We start from the raw sequence: 17,833 nt of genomic DNA, 5'->3' as shown, positions 1-17,833 counted from the left end.
TAGACTCTGCACGTGACTCGGTATAGACGCGAACTCAACCCCAGGGTAAAATCCATCATAGCTGTTCCGACGGCACGACTGCCAGCTGCGGTGAGACTGACGCTGGCGTCTCTTTGGCTTCGGTATTTCCTAAACTCCTAAACCCCCAAAGTCCTAGATATGGCCGCACGGCTTGCATCGCGGAGGTAGGAAAATCATGGCAGCATACTTTTCAAGCGCATGGAGCTGACCGGAGGGAAACTGCTGGATCTCTGTCTATCAAACGGAATGACCAACATGATGACTCTTTACAAAAAAAAAAAAGGCAAACAATAACTTTGAAACCGGCGTTAGAGCAAAGGGCCATTGGCATTTGGCATTGGCGGTAGAGGATTATGAGTAATGTTATGATGCAATCCGCGGAATTTCGAGCGGAATTTTTTTTCTCTCTTTCTTAAGGGGCAGTGAACTTTTTAAAGTTGTCCCATTTGGGTATCATTTCCGAACCACCCCAAACCTCCAAGTCCGATCAACCTCGATACGTGGTGGTGGAATAACCAGCGGCGTTTGGGCTACTCGCGCAACTGTCACCATCACACATATTGCATACGTACTTGTTTTATTCTCTTACCCGCCTCTGGCAATGGTTCGAGTAAGTTTATAAATAGAGCGCCAATTCTCCTCTCGTCAAAGTATTCAGTGCTCAACTACCACCATCAGCCGCATCCAATTTTCCTCAAAACATAATGAGAATCACATCGCTATTAGTCTCACTTCAGACTTTGATAATCGCTTTGACTTCAGCGGTGTACATCCCGTATTTCGTGCAAGTTCTACCTCGTCTATACACCACCACCAGGAGAGATTACCAGCCTCCTAATGCCGCGGGGGATACGCCTCGAGTCACTAATGTGGGCCACATACAACCACATTCAACTACGTGCGATACGCCAGGCACAACTCAGGTGTGTTTATCCGATGACGCGTCGCTGAAGAACTCAAACTCGACTGCGTCTAGCTCGAGCAGAGCTGGCGCGGGTAGCGTTGTTGCTACTGGATGGACATTGGCTCTCGCTGCTGGTTTCCTATTAATTTAAGCTACTTTTTTTTTAAATGTCTAGAATGAATAGAATGACAACGAGTCGAGAATTGATCTGTTTGTAGAGCAGGCGTAGATGGAGGGTAACAAGGATGCCCTCCATCCTAGTTCGCTTAGAAAAAACATGTGTGAAAGTTGCATCTATTGTGCCGCTATTGTTACTTTTTTTTTTGGCCCGTTAAATGCGCAAGGTGCCGTGGTCTCGATTGGCCCCGTCGATACACAACTTCTATATATAAACACCAAATCCCCAACCCCCTTCCCCCCACGATGATTCATCCCACCATCTTGTCCGCTCAAATTAACTCAGAGCTTTTTATATTTCGAACCGGTTCCAGCTGTGTGAGAGTTTTTGTTCTTGTGGGGGGGGGGGTTGATTTACGAGAACGCAGTCAGGGGTCACGTCATGGTTGCTGCAGTGATTAAACGAAACGCAAGGCAACGGAGGAAGGGAGGGTGGAGGATAATCCTATAAGAACTACGCGAAATCGGCCTACGAGCGAAACATAGAAGCTAGCACGAGTGGAGAAAATTTGAAGCGGTTCATGGTGCTATGGCGTGACTTCCCCGAAGCTTTGCTGTGAATCAAAGACTAAATTCACAACAAAGCTTCTGGGAAGCAATGGGCCAAGAACCAGTGGACTTGCACCGTGGTGAGCGGAAGGAAATCTGGCTGGAGAGACGGAAGTTGGGGGAGGATCGGACGTTCATGGGGCTGGGGAGATAGGAAATAGGAGTTATGGCGGATGTGCGATACTCTTCTTTCGCAATGGCTGCAAAAAAAAAAAAGAGGCTAAACATTGGCCATGGCTCGACTTTACTCCCCCACACAGTTCAACTTCACATCTTGCGCAAATAAATAAGTCTAGTTTTCATTTCTAAAAATCAAGCTTCTAAAAAAACACACACACATCTCCATGAAAAGTCAAGACAGGTTAGGTCCGTTGCATGTATATCAAGAGCAGAGTCACAACAAAGCACAATCCACACAAGCACAAACTGACATCAAAAGCACCCATATAACACAAGTTTCCAAGATAGCAAACGCCACTCTCCTTGTCGGTGTTGGAGTCGTAGATCCAGCCAAAGAGCTTGTTCAAGACGTACAACACAAACAAGGGACCCGTGCACACCAAGCCCCACGTAGTTGAAAACGTCCTTGTGCCAAACGAATCCGCCATCACCGCGGGGTAGGTGCCAAAGATCAAGCCGTAGCTACCGCCAACCATCGCGGACACCACCGAGGTCAAATGGAACGAGGACACGTTGATTATGGTGAGATATTGCGCCGTGGCCAAGATCACCAACGTGAACAAGACGATCCAGAGTCGCTGAATGTGCCATCTCTTGTGGATATAGTCGCTGAGGAAGCCCGAGAGTAATCGGCCCAGGAATGATGCAATCGAGATGATGGAGACTTGCACTGCTTGGAGCGAGGCTGCTTCGGGATCGTGCGCCAATGCTGCCATGGCGCGCATTAGGATGTGGTTGTTGTTGTTTTGTGTTGGCGGCACGCCGTCGTGTTTGTTGTAGTAGTATTGTGCAGTGACTATGAACCCGATGCTGTAGATGTACATTTGGCCTATCCCAGACGCAATGGCGATAATGAGGTAGTGGATGAGGAAGATCCTATCGGTCAATCTTTCTTTGATGGTTTCGTACGGACTCTGCAATTTAGCCTTGATTTTTATGCTGGTGGTGGTGGTGGTGCGAGTGACTACATCTTCGCTGTTGCCGAGGTTGCGCACCGCGTTTGTAGCTTCTGATTCCTGCAAGCTTATGGAAGACCTAGGAGTTCGTTCGCCGATTCCCCAAAATGAAATCGAGCCTTTCAAGGAATCAGCCTTTGTAATTGACTGCGCAGGTGTTTCGATAGCGGCCAACAAGGACAATTCGTCATCGGGCAACACGGTTGTCGACTGCGAAGGCGAATCTCTTGAATATTCGCTAATGGGACTCAAGGCTTCTTCTTCATCTCCATCTCCATCTGCATCGTCGTCGGCATCGTCACTCGAATATATATGGACAAAGAAGGACCCGAAAAATGTCACAGACCCGCAAAAGAATGCCAAAAACTGCAACAAGGCCCCCGCGTTGTCATTAAAGAACGTAGCCGATATAATCGAAAAGACCGTTGCGCCGAATCCATAACAACTAACGGGGAATGCGCCCGCGACACCCTTGTGCTTGGCGAAATTGGCCTGGGAAGCTTTCAAAGTCGCAAAGAAGCAAGTGATGGAGCCAAAGCCCACAAAAATAATCGCAACGCAAATCACCACGAGACTGTGGAACTGGTGCTGGTAAATCTTGTACATCGAGAAAAAGCCAATAAAAATGCACATCGAGCCGGTGAATATGCTGACCTGAGGCCCAAAGTGGTCAATTAGCAAGCCGCCCGGTAACCCGCCGACACTCGAACCCAAGTTCGAGGCAAGGGAAATAGTGGCCGAGTCCGAGGTGGTGAACCCGACTCGTTTCATCAATTGCGGAGCGTAGACCCCGTACAAGTAGGGGGTGCCCGCGGCCAACGCAACGAAAATCGAGACTATGAGCGCAAGTAGCCTTGGCACTAGATGCGACGACGACCTAGTCTCGTGGTCTCTATTCTTGATTTTGCGTATTAGCGAACTGACCAGCATTGCTAATGATTCAATTTTGTTAATGAAAAGTTCTTGCCGTGGTGGCACGGTATAGGTCATGCACTAGGAAAAGACAAAAAATGAAGAAAAAAAAAAGTTTCACCGGAACAAGGAGTGATTCATATGTTTTACTTCCAGCCGGGGGGTGGTATCAATTGTGTTTCAATTGGTGTTGAAGACGACGGCGGAGGAGGATTCCAAGGTTGTGGACCCCGGGCGGTAAATGTTGGAATTTGGGATTTTCTCTCTCTCCGCGGGGTCCGTTGATTGATAAGGCTCCGGATTGCTCTTATCCCCAGGGCTTGTGAACTCCACGGTGCATACATGGCCACCTGGCCACAAGGCCATGTATGCACCGGTAAGGACTACCGTGGTTGTGTCCGTAGCGTGAGCTGTGTCGCTTCGCTGGACTCTTCATGCCTAGCTTGTCTTGTCAAAGGCATCAACGATCACAACCACAGTTTTCTTTTTGGTTTTTTGCCAGAGCGACAAGATTACAACGGCAAAGCATATACAGGGTTTTCAGAATGAACGGTTGGGAGGAACATTGACCTGAACCAAGGTTTGAATTGCCCAAATTCACCTCATTCATCGTGGTGTTGCTTCTTGCATACTCTTCCCGTGTAGATGGACCCAGCTGCTGGTTCAATGTCAAAGTCGCGACACGGGCGAAAAATTCCGCGACATTGAGGGTGAAAAAATAACCAACCTGATTCCCACCCACAACCTCAAGGGATGAAAGATAGAAGATAACCACGGTTCCAAGTGCAAGACCGTCTGCTTTATAGTCATTTCCCGCGGGACGTTCCTCAGTATGACAAGATTGGACAACTCGCAGTTCCTCAAGCAGCTAAACGAGCTAGCGTCGCAGAACCAGGGCAAATCGTCCATATACCTAACTCAAAAACGGTTATCGGAGAACAAACATCACCCTAAGCCGGATGATCTTCCCACGAACGTAGCCAGCAATGACAAAGTCGCCCCGAACGAACAGACTTATCCTGTTTTAATCCGCGTGTCCATGAATAGCTCAGATAATCGGAAACTGGCCAGCGAGAAAGTGAAATTGAGCACCGTTGTTGAGGTTGCGCAATTGAATCAGTTTTGGAGCGAGTATATCCAAGTTGTCAAGAATGGGTTTGTGGGGTTGAAGAAGCGGGAGAAGAAGAATAAGAATAAAAAGAATAAAATCGCTAAATAAAGTGTGATGAAAGGACGGTGTTATTCGTCTTCAACTAGTAATAAGCCATTGGGGTAGACCAAATTGACATTTTCAATGACTTCGCGTCTCTTGCTGAGGAGATCGACTCTTGGTGGCAACGGAGACAGTAACTTGAATTTGAAATTCACTTGCAAATCCTTGAATTTGAGCTTGGCTTCCTGCGGTGATACTCTCGGCGATGGCGGTGGTTCATCTGAAAGCATTTGACGCTTCGATAATTCGATATAGATGTATATGTCTTCAATTAGCATATCCTTGGGGAAATACACCGTCTGTCGTGTAGAATCAGCAAACTTTAACGCAATCTTGGCGCAGTTTGGCGCCGGCTGAGACAAGTTGGCAAACTCGGGTGCTCGAAACTCAAGGTACTCCTTCATCTTGGCCCGGTTGGTGCGTTCGGCCTTTTTCATCATGTCCTTATGCACCGATTGCAAATAGTTGTACTCCTGTTGCTTCTTGAGCACTTCGGTCATGTATTTGTCCTTCAATTCCTGTCGAATGAGCTTCAACTCCGGCTCGTATTTGTTCATCTTGCTGATGAATTTGCTCTTGATCAAATTGGCGCCGTTGGTCGACGCATTCGACGTCGAGCCTCCTTGCATCTTGGCGATCAACGAGATCTTGGACGGTTCCTTCTGCGGGCCCTCGGGGGTCATCTTGGTGTTGCGCGTTAAGCACAAGAGCCCCAAAAACGGAAACTTGGTGACGTTCAAACTGTTGGCCAACTGGTAGGCCTCGGGGTTGGTCAAGTCGCCTCCCCATATAATCACTTGGTTATCCAGCTCCTTGAAAATCTTGACGAATTCGCGATTGATGATGCTTTCGTTGAATATAAACGAGGCACTTTCATTTTGAGGGTTGGTCAAATAGACAAAGAGAAACTTGCCCCGCTGCGTCGCCATGTATAACGCCTGAGTATAACTGCCTTGGAAGAAGGGTGGAAGATGCAGCAAAGCGTCCATCTGCGGAGGGAGACTGTCTTCCAAGTTGCGAACAAACTTGTTGACTTTGTCAATGGGGTCAGTGGTGTCGTCTCGATTGCCGTTGGTGGCGGGGTTCAAGTAAAGCGTATTGATGAATTTCGATAGGAGTTGGAAAAGAACCACAATCACGATGATGACGGGCTGGATCACGAGGTAGTTGATCCATGCTGAAACTTTATGAACCGCCTCCCCGAGGGAATGGGTATTGAACATTGTGCGTGGAGCTTGCTGTACCGGCTCCTCAGGGAACCCACCAGGTATGCTGTTATTGTGGGCTTCATTTGTACCGACTCTATTATAGCCACCTTCCTGTAGAAACGACCGTAGACGGTCCATGATGGAACTCATCTGGAAAGATGGATAGATGATGGTGGATATATTCAAGTGGCACCTTTTATCTTTTTCCCCCATTTGATATTGAGAGGAACTGCGCATTCACCAGGGCCCAAAGAGATGAAAGGAATCCGGGACCTAGAGAGAACGCCTTCAAAGGCAGCAACCAAAATCCAAGAGAAGTGGTAAGGGCCAATTGGCCATTCCTGAATCTACAGTCTATGAATTGTGAAAAAGGGTGCCCTTCCGTGGGAAAATCCAGGTCATTTTACGTCACCATTCACTTGGCTTCCGGGGTCACTACCAAAGCCCGAGGCATGGCGATCAACTCATCCATTCAACCCAAAACCTCCCCAAACGTCACATTTATAAGGCATCTCTCCACGATTCAACCATCAACCATCTTTTCTCTTCTTTTTTTGAACAAAAATCGGCGACTTTTGGCGTAATTGTCATTCCCAAATCGGGATCCCAATTCTGAAACTCTGCGCACCACTAATTTTCCAGATTGCAAAATCTTGCAATTCTTCAAACCCCGTGCCATTTCATTCCATTTCGGTTTCATTTATATATTTCATGTCATACCCCAAGGATGCTAAAGGTGCTAGATCGAGAGTGGCCTACTTATCCTACTTACTAGGCCGCAAACGACCTACAGTAGAAGTAGAAGAAGAGGAGGCGAATGTCACCATGTCGTCCTCGACCATGATTCACCCGCCGATTGAATCCACCTATATCTCGCTCACGACGGAAACGCAAAAGGCAACAAGCGCGGAAATCGAACAAGTGTATCACGACGTGCCGTGCTTGCAATTCCAAGCTCGAGAGCACCTAAGTTACGCTCAGCGGAAGTTGAAATCCGTCATGCCGGCAGCTTACAAATCCCTCGATGCAAACCATCCCTGGATGACGTACTGGCTTTTGAATTCGCAACGCCTCATCCTGCCAAATGACACGTCATTGAACCCGTCGGATATTCCCCAGTTGATAAATGACAAGATTGAGCGGTGCGTCAACGACGACGGAGCCAATGGGATCGCGGGCGGCACAAACCAAATGGGCCACGTTGCGTCATCATACGCCGCCGTCCTCACTCTCGTACTAACGCGAAACTATCCACTTTTACACAAGATCAAGCCGCGCGTGTATCAGTGGATGCTCAGCTTGAAAAGGGGTCAGCAGCACGGATCATCGTACATCATGCACCAGCACGGCGAGCATGATACTCGGTCCACTTACTGCATCTTGGTGATTGCCTCGCTCTTGGGTGTGCTAACTGAGGAAATCACCGCCGGAGTAGAAGAGTGGATCTTGAGTTGTCAGACATACGAAGGTGGATTTGCGGGTGTGCCGCATACCGAAGCGCATGGAGGATATACGTTTTGCGCGGTGGCGGCGTTGCTTATTTTGAACCGCGATGCGCGGGAGTTGAAGCAAAAACTCGATTTTGATGCGCTTGTCAGGTGGTGCAGTGGCAGGATGACGCTTGAAGGAGGGTTCAATGGACGCAGCAATAAGCTCGTTGACGCATGCTATAGTTTCTGGATCGGGGCCGTTTTCCCCATGCTTGAAGTGATGGACCCGCGAGTGCGTGGAGTTTTTGATCACGAGGCGTTGAGCAATTATCTATTGCGGGTGGCTCAAGTTGATGGTGGCACCGGTGGCTTCCGTGATAAGCCAGGTAAGAACCCGGATTATTACCACACTAACTACAGTCTCTGCGGATTGAGCTTGTGCGAGCATGAGTATGTGTGTCCAGGTGGAGAAGAAGCAGGCGATGATGATGTGTTGGCGTTCGGTATCAAAGCAAGGGAAAATGATGAAGGGGAGACGTTTACGAGGGCGGTGCATCCCGTGTTTGGTGTGCCTTTGGAAGACGTTGCTGAATGCAAGAGACATTTCGCGAACCAGGAAGGGTAGTTATGGAGACACCGTCACCAGGATTTTTCAGATGTAAGTAAGGAACTATTGTAAGGACGATTTCAATCCATCAAATGCGCTATTCTCGCGGAACTTCATCTCCTTAACCGTGCTATCAACTAGATTCTCATCGGGGAGGTGGGCAAAGCTAAGTTCTCGGTATCGAGTTCTGGGTAAAACAGTATCCTACTCCCTAAGTTTACTACTCAACTGGCATCAACTAGATTCCCAAAAATTTTCATTAAAAACTCTTTATATAAACAATGCTATTCCTATTGACAGAAAAGAAAAAAAAATACTCAATGAATGAAAGTAACAGCAACCTAGTTTTCTCTGGTTTCTAAAGTAACTCACCTTGAACTAACGGGGAATGAAGAATTCTGGATTTGGAAATAGTCTCCATTGTTTCCACCAGAAGTTGAACTGGCTGCTGCAGCTGGAGTCTTTTGAATCGCGTTGCTTGCGAGATTCAAGCCAGGTGATGATGCATTTGCTGCTACAGCAGCTCCAACAACACCATGATGGTGATGATGTGGATGATGGTCGAAAAAGCTCTTTGGCGTGGATGCGCTTCTTCTCGTGTACTCTTCGACATTGTTGTTGATGATTTCCAAAATGTTGGCCATTTGCAACGTTGATTCTTGGCGATCTTTGTCATAGGCTAGACTGAGGTACTTGACAAACACCTCGTAGCACACGATATACTGGTCCAAGGTTTGAACCATCGATATCCGCTGACGACGTTGGTGCTGGACTAATTTATAGACGAGATCGACATTGGTTGAGTTGATAAAGTCGCGGTTATTCAAGTAGCCTTGGATTAATGCGTCAATGGTGATAAATACACCTGTTCGGCCACAACCTGCTGAACAATGCACGATAACCTTGCGTGACAAGTTTTGGTTTATAGCTAGTTTGTTCTTGAATTCGATTAAATCGATAATCGATTTAAACGATTGGGGCAAGCCGAAATCGGGCCAGCTGAGGTAATGGAAATGGTAGATGTTACCGTTGATGCGACGAAGTTTGAAATCGGGCGACGTGGTCTTGATTGATTCAATTGAGCCAACACTGGGGTGGTTAAAGTAGGAAACGGGCTTGGCGTCGAGATTGATGATGATTTGTATGTTTTCCAGCGACACCAATGACCAAAAATCTCCAATGGTTAAAGTGAGTGGATTTTGCGTGGCAATGTAGGTATAGGGGTTATCCACAAGAGACTCGGTGTTGATATAATTACCGTTGAAATAGTCATTGACACTAGCTGCATGCTCTTGCACTTGTTCTTGTTGTTGTTGTTGTTGTTGTTGTTGTTGTTGCTGATCTTCCATCGATAACTTGACTCTCGAGTGTTCATAAGGCCAAACGTTGTTGTATCTATTCTTGTAGCCAAATTCTATACCTTGTGGGAGTCTGAAATCGATATGAGAACAAGAGTGGCAACATGGCGAATAAACTTGTTCTTGACTTGTTGAGATTGAACTTGAACCTGAGCCTGAGCCTGAGGCCGAGGTCGAAGTCGAAGTCAAAGTCGATGGGTTGGTCACTGCTGGTTTCTTGAAATTCAAACACATCTTGTTTAGTCTACTCTTTTCGATATCTTCTACCTTGTTAAATTTTTCAATCATTTGCTTAATGACATCTTCATTCTTTTCGGTGCGGATAAACGTTAGCCAGTTGGGCAATGGTAAATCTTGTGGTATATCGCTCAACTTGTATTTATAACTACAGGCATGTTGATTGCCACCGCTGCTTTGATCTTTATCGTGCAAGCTGAGATTAGCTGGCTTGTTTTCATAGTCATTATTCTTCTTAATCGATTGGACAAATTTAGTTTTGAAATTGGTTGCCGAGGGTAGAGTAAAGCCAGATAAGCTCTTGGTCTTGCGGTGGTTGTTGTTGTTGTTGCTGCTGCTGCTGCTGCTGCTGCTGCCGGCGTTGCCATTGCCATTGCTGTTATTGTTGCTGTTGTGCATGACTGGTGTAGTTTCAACAATGGTGGGTGCAGCTTGCATCGCTTTGGTGAAGCCACCTTCGAGATAGTAGATGTCAAATTTCTCTTGGTATTTTTCAAACTTGGCAATGGTTTGGTACAAGGGAAACGTGATGGCATCTCCCGTCGAACACTGGTCATATATCAAAATGACAAGCTTGCTACTGTCATTAGTACTGTTGGCGCTATCGTCTGACTGGCATTTTCTAATCTGACTCGACAAAACGTCTTTAAATTGTGAGTCCAAATCAATCATATTGATCAAGTCGCCAAGGCAAAGCGAGTTGCGCTTGAGCAACGTCGAAGGAAGACTGAGATTGATGGCTTTTTGGATACGGCTCTTGCTATACAAGTTGAATGGCCGCACGTCAAAGACAAAGTCGTATTTCGACAAGTGGGCAATGGGCAAGTCTTGCTTGTTGATGGTTTGCGAGAAGCTGGTTGCAAATGTAGATGTTGTTGGCGACGGGGAGTTTAGCGAAAACCCGCCGGCGATCGAGCCCGAGCTGAGCGAGGGGGGTGTGAGACGCGAGCCGGCGGGGTAACTCTGCAGCACCTGGTTCTGAGGCTGCAACGAGCAAAGTGTAGGCGCCTGAGGCCGGAGCTGCTGCTGGTGACCAGTATTACCCCCACTATTGTTGCTGTTGCTGTTCTTGTTGAGTGGTGAGGGCGAGGGCGACGATAGTTTATAGTCCATGTTGGACAACGGAGGTAGACTGCCACTGGCCAGTCTTGAAGGGACAGTTGTCATTATCGTCTACTCTTGCTTCTGCTGGCTATTGGATAGTTGGTTGGCAAACGGACGAGTGTCGAACCTGAGCTGGATGAAAAAGAAGGAAAAGAAAAAAAAAAAAAAAAACCAAAAAAAAACTGACTGTGTGCTTTTATCGAGTGCTTGAGTAGGAGGAGTAAGAAGTGATGGGTCAGCTATGGCATGTATCTGATCCCAAAGCAACTTGAAGAAAGTATAAGGAAAACGGCAGGTGTGGGTGGTGGTGGTGGAAAAAAAGACGGTGGTGGTTTGTCAAATATTTATAGGAGAGAAAGAGTGGGTGTTAAATACTCCCTCCCTGCTGCTGCCACCACCACCACCACCACCACGCCCACCACGGCTCCGTGGTGGGTGGTGGTGGTGGTGGACCTGACCAGAGACACAGACAGCCGACGCTTGCTAACCCTTGTTGTTGGAGCAGACATTCCGCCCGTTGGATGAGCCACTCTCACTTTGCATCACGCTGTACACCTCTACAAACAGAGGCAAAAGAAATCAAGACTGAGACAGGGCGAGATGACGAGGGTTGCATATGGTGCAACCTCCGTCTCTCTTGTAGGGTATCCTGTGGCCCTGGTGGGTGGCTGGGTTCTTCACCGCCCGATGAACGTGCACTGGTGGTTCAGGTCAAGCCCCAAGCTGGTCTCAGACAAATCGATGATGTCAATTGCAAGATACTACACCCCACGCGCTGTGCTTCCTGGCTCATATCCGGCTATTGTCTCATGTCTTTTGCCACCGGAGTCGCCAGCGCTCTCTCGCACTTACACCACACCCCTGTAGCTCTTCCTCTTGTTGAAGCACTCGACTGGAGCCAGAGCTTGAACCGCTCGCTTTCTCCTCGGCATATCTCACTGGCTTGACTGTTGACGGTGTGCTTTTGTCTCCCAGCAAGTGGTTAAGCTCCTTTCTACACCTGTGGGATGACTGGTTGGCCGGGTAGGTTGGGCGCTACCATTTGCACCATGACGTCATAGACAATCCCCCCTGCTGAGCAAAAATAGAACAATAAAAAAAGACCCACTGGACGCGAGTCTAGAATCGCCTCGGTTGGTTTTTCGTTCACTCCGGGTTCCTACCAATGGTGTATAACTAGCACTAGTAGTAGTAGTAGTAGTAGTAGTAATTAGGGTCAGTTTCAAATGTCACGTGATGATTTGCCCTCCTGAAACCCTTTCAACTCTCGTGGTTGTACGTCATGGCGCTGTTGACATCCTCACGCGAGAAAAAGAAAGGGAGGAGGTAGGGGGGCTAGAACAACAACAAGATCAGCCCATGTTCTAATGGCACACTCGCTTGATTTTTTGTCGGTCTTGTTTCAGAGCTCATTTGAACGCGGTTGAAGATGTCGAGATCAACCCATACTCTCTCGTCGTCGAGCTCATAATCTCTATCAAGACAAGAGCAAAAAAAAAAAAAAAAAAAAAAAAAGGAACAAGGGGAACGCGCAAACACGGTTGATTTTGAAAAGAGATGGATCCTCGACTCGCAGTAGTTGTAGAGAGGCACGCCTCATGTAAGCATCTGTATCTCGGCTAGTAGTGACACTTGGTGAACAAATCGCCTCACTCTGTTAGTGGGTTTTTTCTCGCTGGTTAGTGCCCAGCCAGTATACTAGCGTGTCAGTGCTGCAGTGGTGTATCTTGCCCCGTGCTCTCAAAACACTGTACACACGGTTGTAATTGTGATGTTATCAATTCACCAAACCAAACACGCTCATGCTGTCTCTTCCTCTATTGCAAGGTTTGTCAATATCAGCAGCCACGGGGGTATATTCGGTGGGTGGCTAGGCCGCGACGCGCTTTACCCTAGTAGGCTAGCTTCTTCCATGAAATGGAGTTGATCTTTTGTCAAAATTGGCTGCCAACTGCTCTCGCTTTTGGCTCATTCGAATAGACAAATTGCGCTTTCGATATTGCGCGGCATAATTGCGCAATTGCACAAACTGAACTGGGGTGCTGCAAATTTCCAACAATTACCACGAACAAGCTGGCCTGATGCCCGTGAGACGTTTCCATCGCAAAGTTTATTGGTTCAAACAAAACTGATATATATATAGAGAGAGAGAGAGGGACTTTGTATTAGTGGTTTCCAGAGAAGCGATCCTAAATAGAGGACTCTTACCGATTGACTTTTTATGAAACACACCACTTTGCTGTAAAAGAATGACCAGCTCAAAGTGTACACATAGAAGGAGAACCAAAGACTCGGTAAATACATAATGCCCTATCCCAAACCCCCTGCTCCTCCAGCAACTATTTACTCAAGGACGAACGCTGAAGCCGAATCGAGATAACAGCAAGTTACGTTGCATTGTTTTCCCGAGCCAATACAAACCAGAAACGGCTTTGAACCGTCATTCCAACTCTCGATTGGGTTGTCTTGCCGACACCTTCTTGCCAGCGAGCCAACGCGAGAAAAAACTATGGGGCTCACCGGCAATGTCACAAGAGCAGATAGAGATAGCTCTTTAGCTGTTAAGAACAGCCCCCCCCCCCCCACTTCCCTTCTCCCTTGACAGGAATACAGCCTCAACTTTCAACTCTGGATCAAGAAAGAACAAGGACCTCTTCCCGAATACACATATCCTGTGAGACCTCTGCCCGTATTCCCCACAAGTCGAGCCCACTTGGTAGCCCCGCCAGGGATAGGTGCAGTACTGCATACAGACAAACGGTAGGCGCTATTCTTTATCGGGCGCATTTGGTAGCGCCCTATTGCGTGTGGGAGTGATCAAACCTCATTTTAACGCCCCTAACTGCTTCTACATCAACCGGTAGGGGTTCACAATCGAGCTTTTTCCTTATTTTGACGGTAAAGTCCGGTTTATTTTGTTGGAACCGACAATTTTGTTGCTAGAGTTGTTTCTAGCTTGCATCTGATCGCAAAGGAAGCCTGATATATTTGATGTTGGACGCAACTACTTCGGCGCAAACACCACCGGTACCACTGCCACCACCATCAGAACCAGAACCAGAACCGGGAGTTGCTACATCTCAAGGTACCCGTCACGAGCAAGAGGACCCTGCCAAGAAGAATCACAACCAAAGCCAGCCGCTGCTAGTGCGCTCTTCGTTTGAAGACGAAGAAGACAACAATCCGTTTCTGCATCACCTGGGACTAACCAGTTTTATCATCCAACAAAGCCAATCTCAAAAACATCAGAATGACCCCGATCTAGATGACGCGGCAACAGCAACAGCAGCAGTGCTGTCTCATACGCAACAACACGATTACGAAGACGAATCAATGTTGCTCTACAAAACCGATGAACACCACCACCACCACCACCAGGATAAGCTAGCAGCGCGCACCGCACAGAAGCCCCGCGCCGAATCGTTCAACACGGTAAGCATCAACTTTGAAAGCCGGGTCACGAAACTACTCAAGCCAAAAGTCCGCGTCAAGATCCACATCACCGAGGCGGGCAACTCCAACGAAGGCATGGCGAATGCCCTGAAGAAATACGTTGTCTACACCATCAAATTGATCAATTTGGATAAAAAAAATGACGAGATTTTGACGAGGCGAAGGTATAGCGATTTCGAAAGCTTGCGCGATATATTGACCAAAATTTTCCCCTTGATCATCATTCCGCCGATACCTCCGAAAAACTATTTTGATTTCTCGGTGCTTAATGGGCTAGTTGGCGGTGGTAATGGGGGGGTAGGGGGAGCAGGGGGAGCACACACGAGCAATGGCAACGGGTTTGGATCGAATGGCGGCTCGAGCGGAGGTTCGAACCACGAGCAATCGACAAATGGCTCCTCCTCGGCGTCGGCAACGGCAGCGACAACGGCCACGGCGCACTCGTCTTCAAACTCCAACTCCAACTCCACACCATCCTCGTATGCCTATATAAACTCGAGCCATTTGATAGGAAACAAGTTGATCGAGCATCGCAAACGACTACTTGCCAATTTTCTAAACAATTGTCTCGAGATCCACCAGTTGAGAAACCTCGAGTTTTTCGCTAAATTCCTAGACCCAAATGCCAACTGGTCGGATGAGATTGCCTTGATACAGAGCCAATTGCCCAAGAATACCTATTTACTGAACCCGGAAAATGGATTGAAAACCGACCCCATCTATCGCCACTTGCCCAATCCTTCAAACAAAAAGACCATGAGTTTTTTCAAGGATAACTCCAAGAAACTCACCAAAAAGACGAACCAGTTGATATCTAGCGGTGGTGGTGGTGCTGCTGCTACTGCTGCTGCTGGCTGTGTGCCGGACCATGCAAATGACATGACGGCGGAGCCAGACCATGAAACGTTGCAGAAACAGAAGCAGGATGAGTTTATTGTGGACACTTCGGGGTTGGATGATATGAACAAGCGCATCATGGCCAACTTTATGGGGCTTAGCAACGATTATGCCGAGTTGGGCAGTTTTTTCAATTCTTTCTCGTTGATTTTTTCAGAATCGGTGCTGCTGCGCAGTGAAGATAACAAATTGAAATCAAGCAATGAAAATGACGACGAGTTGAACTTTATTTTTGACAAGATCGGCCAGATTTTTGATCGCTCGTATATTACCATCAATTCGCTTATTAGTGAGTTGGAGACGAGATTCTCGGAGCCATTGGGTGAAGCCGTTCAATACACGGATATTCTCCATTACGTGACCAAATACCAAGCGAAGAAATTGAAGCAGAAACACATGTTGGAGAGCGAGTGCAAGAGCAAAAGGAAGGAATTGGATGAGTTGTTGAAAATTGAAGCTGAGGCGGGCAAGGTGGAGCACATGATCAATTCTCAACATAATGGCAAGCAGCCGCCGCAGTACAAGTTGAATGGATCCAATTCGGTGCCTCGTTCAGCACCAAACGGAGCCTCGGCGGAAGCTAACACCACCACGTCTCCAACAACAAATCACACTAGCGGATCCAAGTTCAAATTCATCCCCAGTTTCAAGAAAATCACCCAATACGTTAGCGAGATCATCGACCAGAACCCGCAACAAACGCGCAAGACCAAAATTTACGAATTGACAGATAAGATCAAGATTTTCGAAAAGTGCCACGATATCATGTTGGCCGACCTCTCGTTTATCTTTGACGAAGTCGACAAGAACTTGAACAAGTTCCACACGCGACAGTTGAAGATGATATACGAGATTCTCCTCTACTACAACCGGTTCATGATCAACTGGGCGCGCAAAAATGTGGAAATCTGGGAAGAAGTCCGAGATGAAATATTGAAATACTAACCTTCCTCCCTCTCTCTTCCTCCTCTCTCTATATAATTACATATATATTAAATAGTCTCTCCGTCTATACAATTTCCCTTTTTTTTTTTTTTAAGAAAAGGATTCTGGATTTTGGCTCAAGTATTGCATCACCGCGGGCCCCCACTCATCAGCGCGCTTGTACTGCGATATTTCGGGCGGGAACCCCCTGATGGCGCCAATCAAGCGCTGGCACACCTCTTTGCCCTCCTCGCGCACCTGGCTCAAGGGAACCAAGTAGGTGTGGATCGTGAACACCACCGCTTGAGACCGCTCTAACTTGGTCAACACCTGGCGCTCGGAACGGTAGTGCATCGCTTTGAAATCCATCTCCTCAAAAGGTGTCGCCCGTTGCACGTGGCCGCGCGGCAAGTTGTGCCCCTTGTTTTCATCGTCAACGTAGAGCTTGGCGTGCGTCTGCATCGACCAGTTGGACCTCGTCACGAATTGACCGGGGGAGATCCGGTTGAAGAAGCGGTTCATTGATGTCTTGAGCTTGGCGGTGTAGTTGGGGATTGGATGGTGGATGAACGAGAGCGGTTTGTTGAAGCGGTCACCCGGGTTGAAACCTGCTGCAAAGGCAAAGACGCCGGCTTTGAAGAAGTATTCGGTTCCGTCTTCCTCGTGGTTGCGGGTGGGGTCCTTTAGGAGGATGATGAAGTCTTCTTCGATTGTCTCGGCGAGGTACTCTTCGAGCCTGGTGGGGTCGACGCCGGTGCCGCGTGCCGGGTACGATTTCGAGGTTATCATGTTGTGGATCTGGTTCGATGCGGAGTCGAGGTGGAAACAGGTGGGGTACTTTGCACTCATGTAGCTCATTACCGTGTCGTAGAACTCGACGATGGCGGCGCTGGCCTCGGGGGTAGCGAAGATGGTGCTGCTGCGCAAGTCCTTCGTGACGGGGTAGTCCGGGTGCTTGTTGTTGATGATCTTGACCTTGGTCTCGATGCGGCTCTTGTACGTGGGCTCGATCAAGAGCCAGTCCTGCGGGTCCAAGTTCTTGATCCCCATTGTCAATTTGTAGGGCGCATTCTTGAACGGCATGGATTTGATGGCGTCGGCTTTGTCCCATTCAAAGTCGGTTAACGGCGTGAGCTCCATCTTTTTCGGGGTCGTCGACTTGTCGTAAAACGACGACGACGTCTTTGCCGTGGTGGTGGTGGACTGTCGCGGCTGTTTGGCCGAGGACGGGGATTTGAGTCTGCTCGTGAGGACATAAACGGAGATGACCGAAGCGATGATCAACCCAACGACGGTGGTGTCGTCGATTGGCACCCCGAAAATATCTTCAAATCGGTGAGTCAAAGTTGAGTTCATTGAAAATCGTTCGAGTCGAGGATAATTGAGGAATATAACAAGCAACGAGCGTGAGGTTATTCAACTTGGTATTTGTACTGCTGTTTGAAAAACCTTTTCCACAGTCCATGATGAGTTAATAAAAACAAAGCGAGCGGAATGCTTGATAAGAGCACCCGAATTGCGCTTATCGGCGGATGTGGGTCACGTGAGAGAAGGAAAGCACGGGAAGTAGATCCCGAAAGGTGGGGGCTCTTAAGGGGTGTTTTTTTGCTACCCCCTCCCTCATATGTTGTCACGTGACTCACGTGTATCACGTGACTTGAGTATATCACGTGACTGAATCTGGTAAGGGCCTTTGCCAGCTT

At 47.9% G+C, this 17,833-nt stretch overlaps 8 protein-coding genes across 8 annotated transcripts; 4 read left to right on the top strand and 4 right to left on the bottom strand. All coding sequences in view use genetic code 12, as the record gives it.

Moving 5' to 3' along the window:
- Nucleotides 1-725: 725 nt before the first annotated feature.
- LODBEIA_P51840 (uncharacterized protein) lies at nucleotides 726-1,076 on the top strand (the record flags this gene model as incomplete). The annotated part of the gene is made up of 1 exon (XM_066975488.1): nucleotides 726-1,076. One exon carries the CDS (start codon nucleotides 726-728, stop codon nucleotides 1,074-1,076), a length of 351 nt encoding a protein of 116 aa, XP_066832122.1.
- A 937-nt stretch (nucleotides 1,077-2,013) lies between these two features.
- LODBEIA_P51830 (uncharacterized protein) lies at nucleotides 2,014-3,717 on the bottom strand (the record flags this gene model as incomplete). The annotated part of the gene is made up of 1 exon (XM_066975487.1): nucleotides 2,014-3,717. The coding sequence occupies one exon, from the start codon at nucleotides 3,715-3,717 to the stop codon at nucleotides 2,014-2,016; it is 1,704 nt and encodes a 567-aa protein (XP_066832121.1).
- An 814-nt stretch (nucleotides 3,718-4,531) lies between these two features.
- LODBEIA_P51820 (uncharacterized protein) lies at nucleotides 4,532-4,918 on the top strand (the record flags this gene model as incomplete). Its single annotated transcript, XM_066975486.1, has 1 exon — nucleotides 4,532-4,918. One exon carries the CDS (start codon nucleotides 4,532-4,534, stop codon nucleotides 4,916-4,918), a length of 387 nt encoding a protein of 128 aa, XP_066832120.1.
- A 20-nt stretch (nucleotides 4,919-4,938) lies between these two features.
- LODBEIA_P51810 (uncharacterized protein) lies at nucleotides 4,939-6,258 on the bottom strand (the record flags this gene model as incomplete). Its single annotated transcript, XM_066975485.1, has 1 exon — nucleotides 4,939-6,258. One exon carries the CDS (start codon nucleotides 6,256-6,258, stop codon nucleotides 4,939-4,941), a length of 1,320 nt encoding a protein of 439 aa, XP_066832119.1.
- A 573-nt stretch (nucleotides 6,259-6,831) lies between these two features.
- LODBEIA_P51800 (uncharacterized protein) lies at nucleotides 6,832-8,175 on the top strand (the record flags this gene model as incomplete). Its single annotated transcript, XM_066975484.1, has 1 exon — nucleotides 6,832-8,175. The coding sequence occupies one exon, from the start codon at nucleotides 6,832-6,834 to the stop codon at nucleotides 8,173-8,175; it is 1,344 nt and encodes a 447-aa protein (XP_066832118.1).
- Nucleotides 8,176-8,525: 350 nt separating this feature from the next.
- Nucleotides 8,526-10,919, bottom strand: LODBEIA_P51790 (uncharacterized protein; the record flags this gene model as incomplete). The annotated part of the gene is made up of 1 exon (XM_066975482.1): nucleotides 8,526-10,919. One exon carries the CDS (start codon nucleotides 10,917-10,919, stop codon nucleotides 8,526-8,528), a length of 2,394 nt encoding a protein of 797 aa, XP_066832117.1.
- Nucleotides 10,920-13,847: 2,928 nt separating this feature from the next.
- On the top strand, nucleotides 13,848-16,151 carry LODBEIA_P51780 (uncharacterized protein; the record flags this gene model as incomplete). Its single annotated transcript, XM_066975481.1, has 1 exon — nucleotides 13,848-16,151. The coding sequence occupies one exon, from the start codon at nucleotides 13,848-13,850 to the stop codon at nucleotides 16,149-16,151; it is 2,304 nt and encodes a 767-aa protein (XP_066832116.1).
- A 90-nt stretch (nucleotides 16,152-16,241) lies between these two features.
- On the bottom strand, nucleotides 16,242-17,486 carry LODBEIA_P51770 (uncharacterized protein; the record flags this gene model as incomplete). Its single annotated transcript, XM_066975480.1, has 1 exon — nucleotides 16,242-17,486. One exon carries the CDS (start codon nucleotides 17,484-17,486, stop codon nucleotides 16,242-16,244), a length of 1,245 nt encoding a protein of 414 aa, XP_066832115.1.
- Nucleotides 17,487-17,833: the final 347 nt, after the last annotated feature.

Source organism: Lodderomyces beijingensis, assembly GCF_963989305.1.
Source record: "Lodderomyces beijingensis strain CBS 14171 genome assembly, chromosome: 6".
Lineage (NCBI taxonomy): Eukaryota > Fungi > Ascomycota > Pichiomycetes > Serinales > Debaryomycetaceae > Lodderomyces > Lodderomyces beijingensis.
The sequence above is the reverse complement of the archived record's forward strand: the minus strand, read 5'-3'. Positions and strand labels throughout refer to the sequence as shown.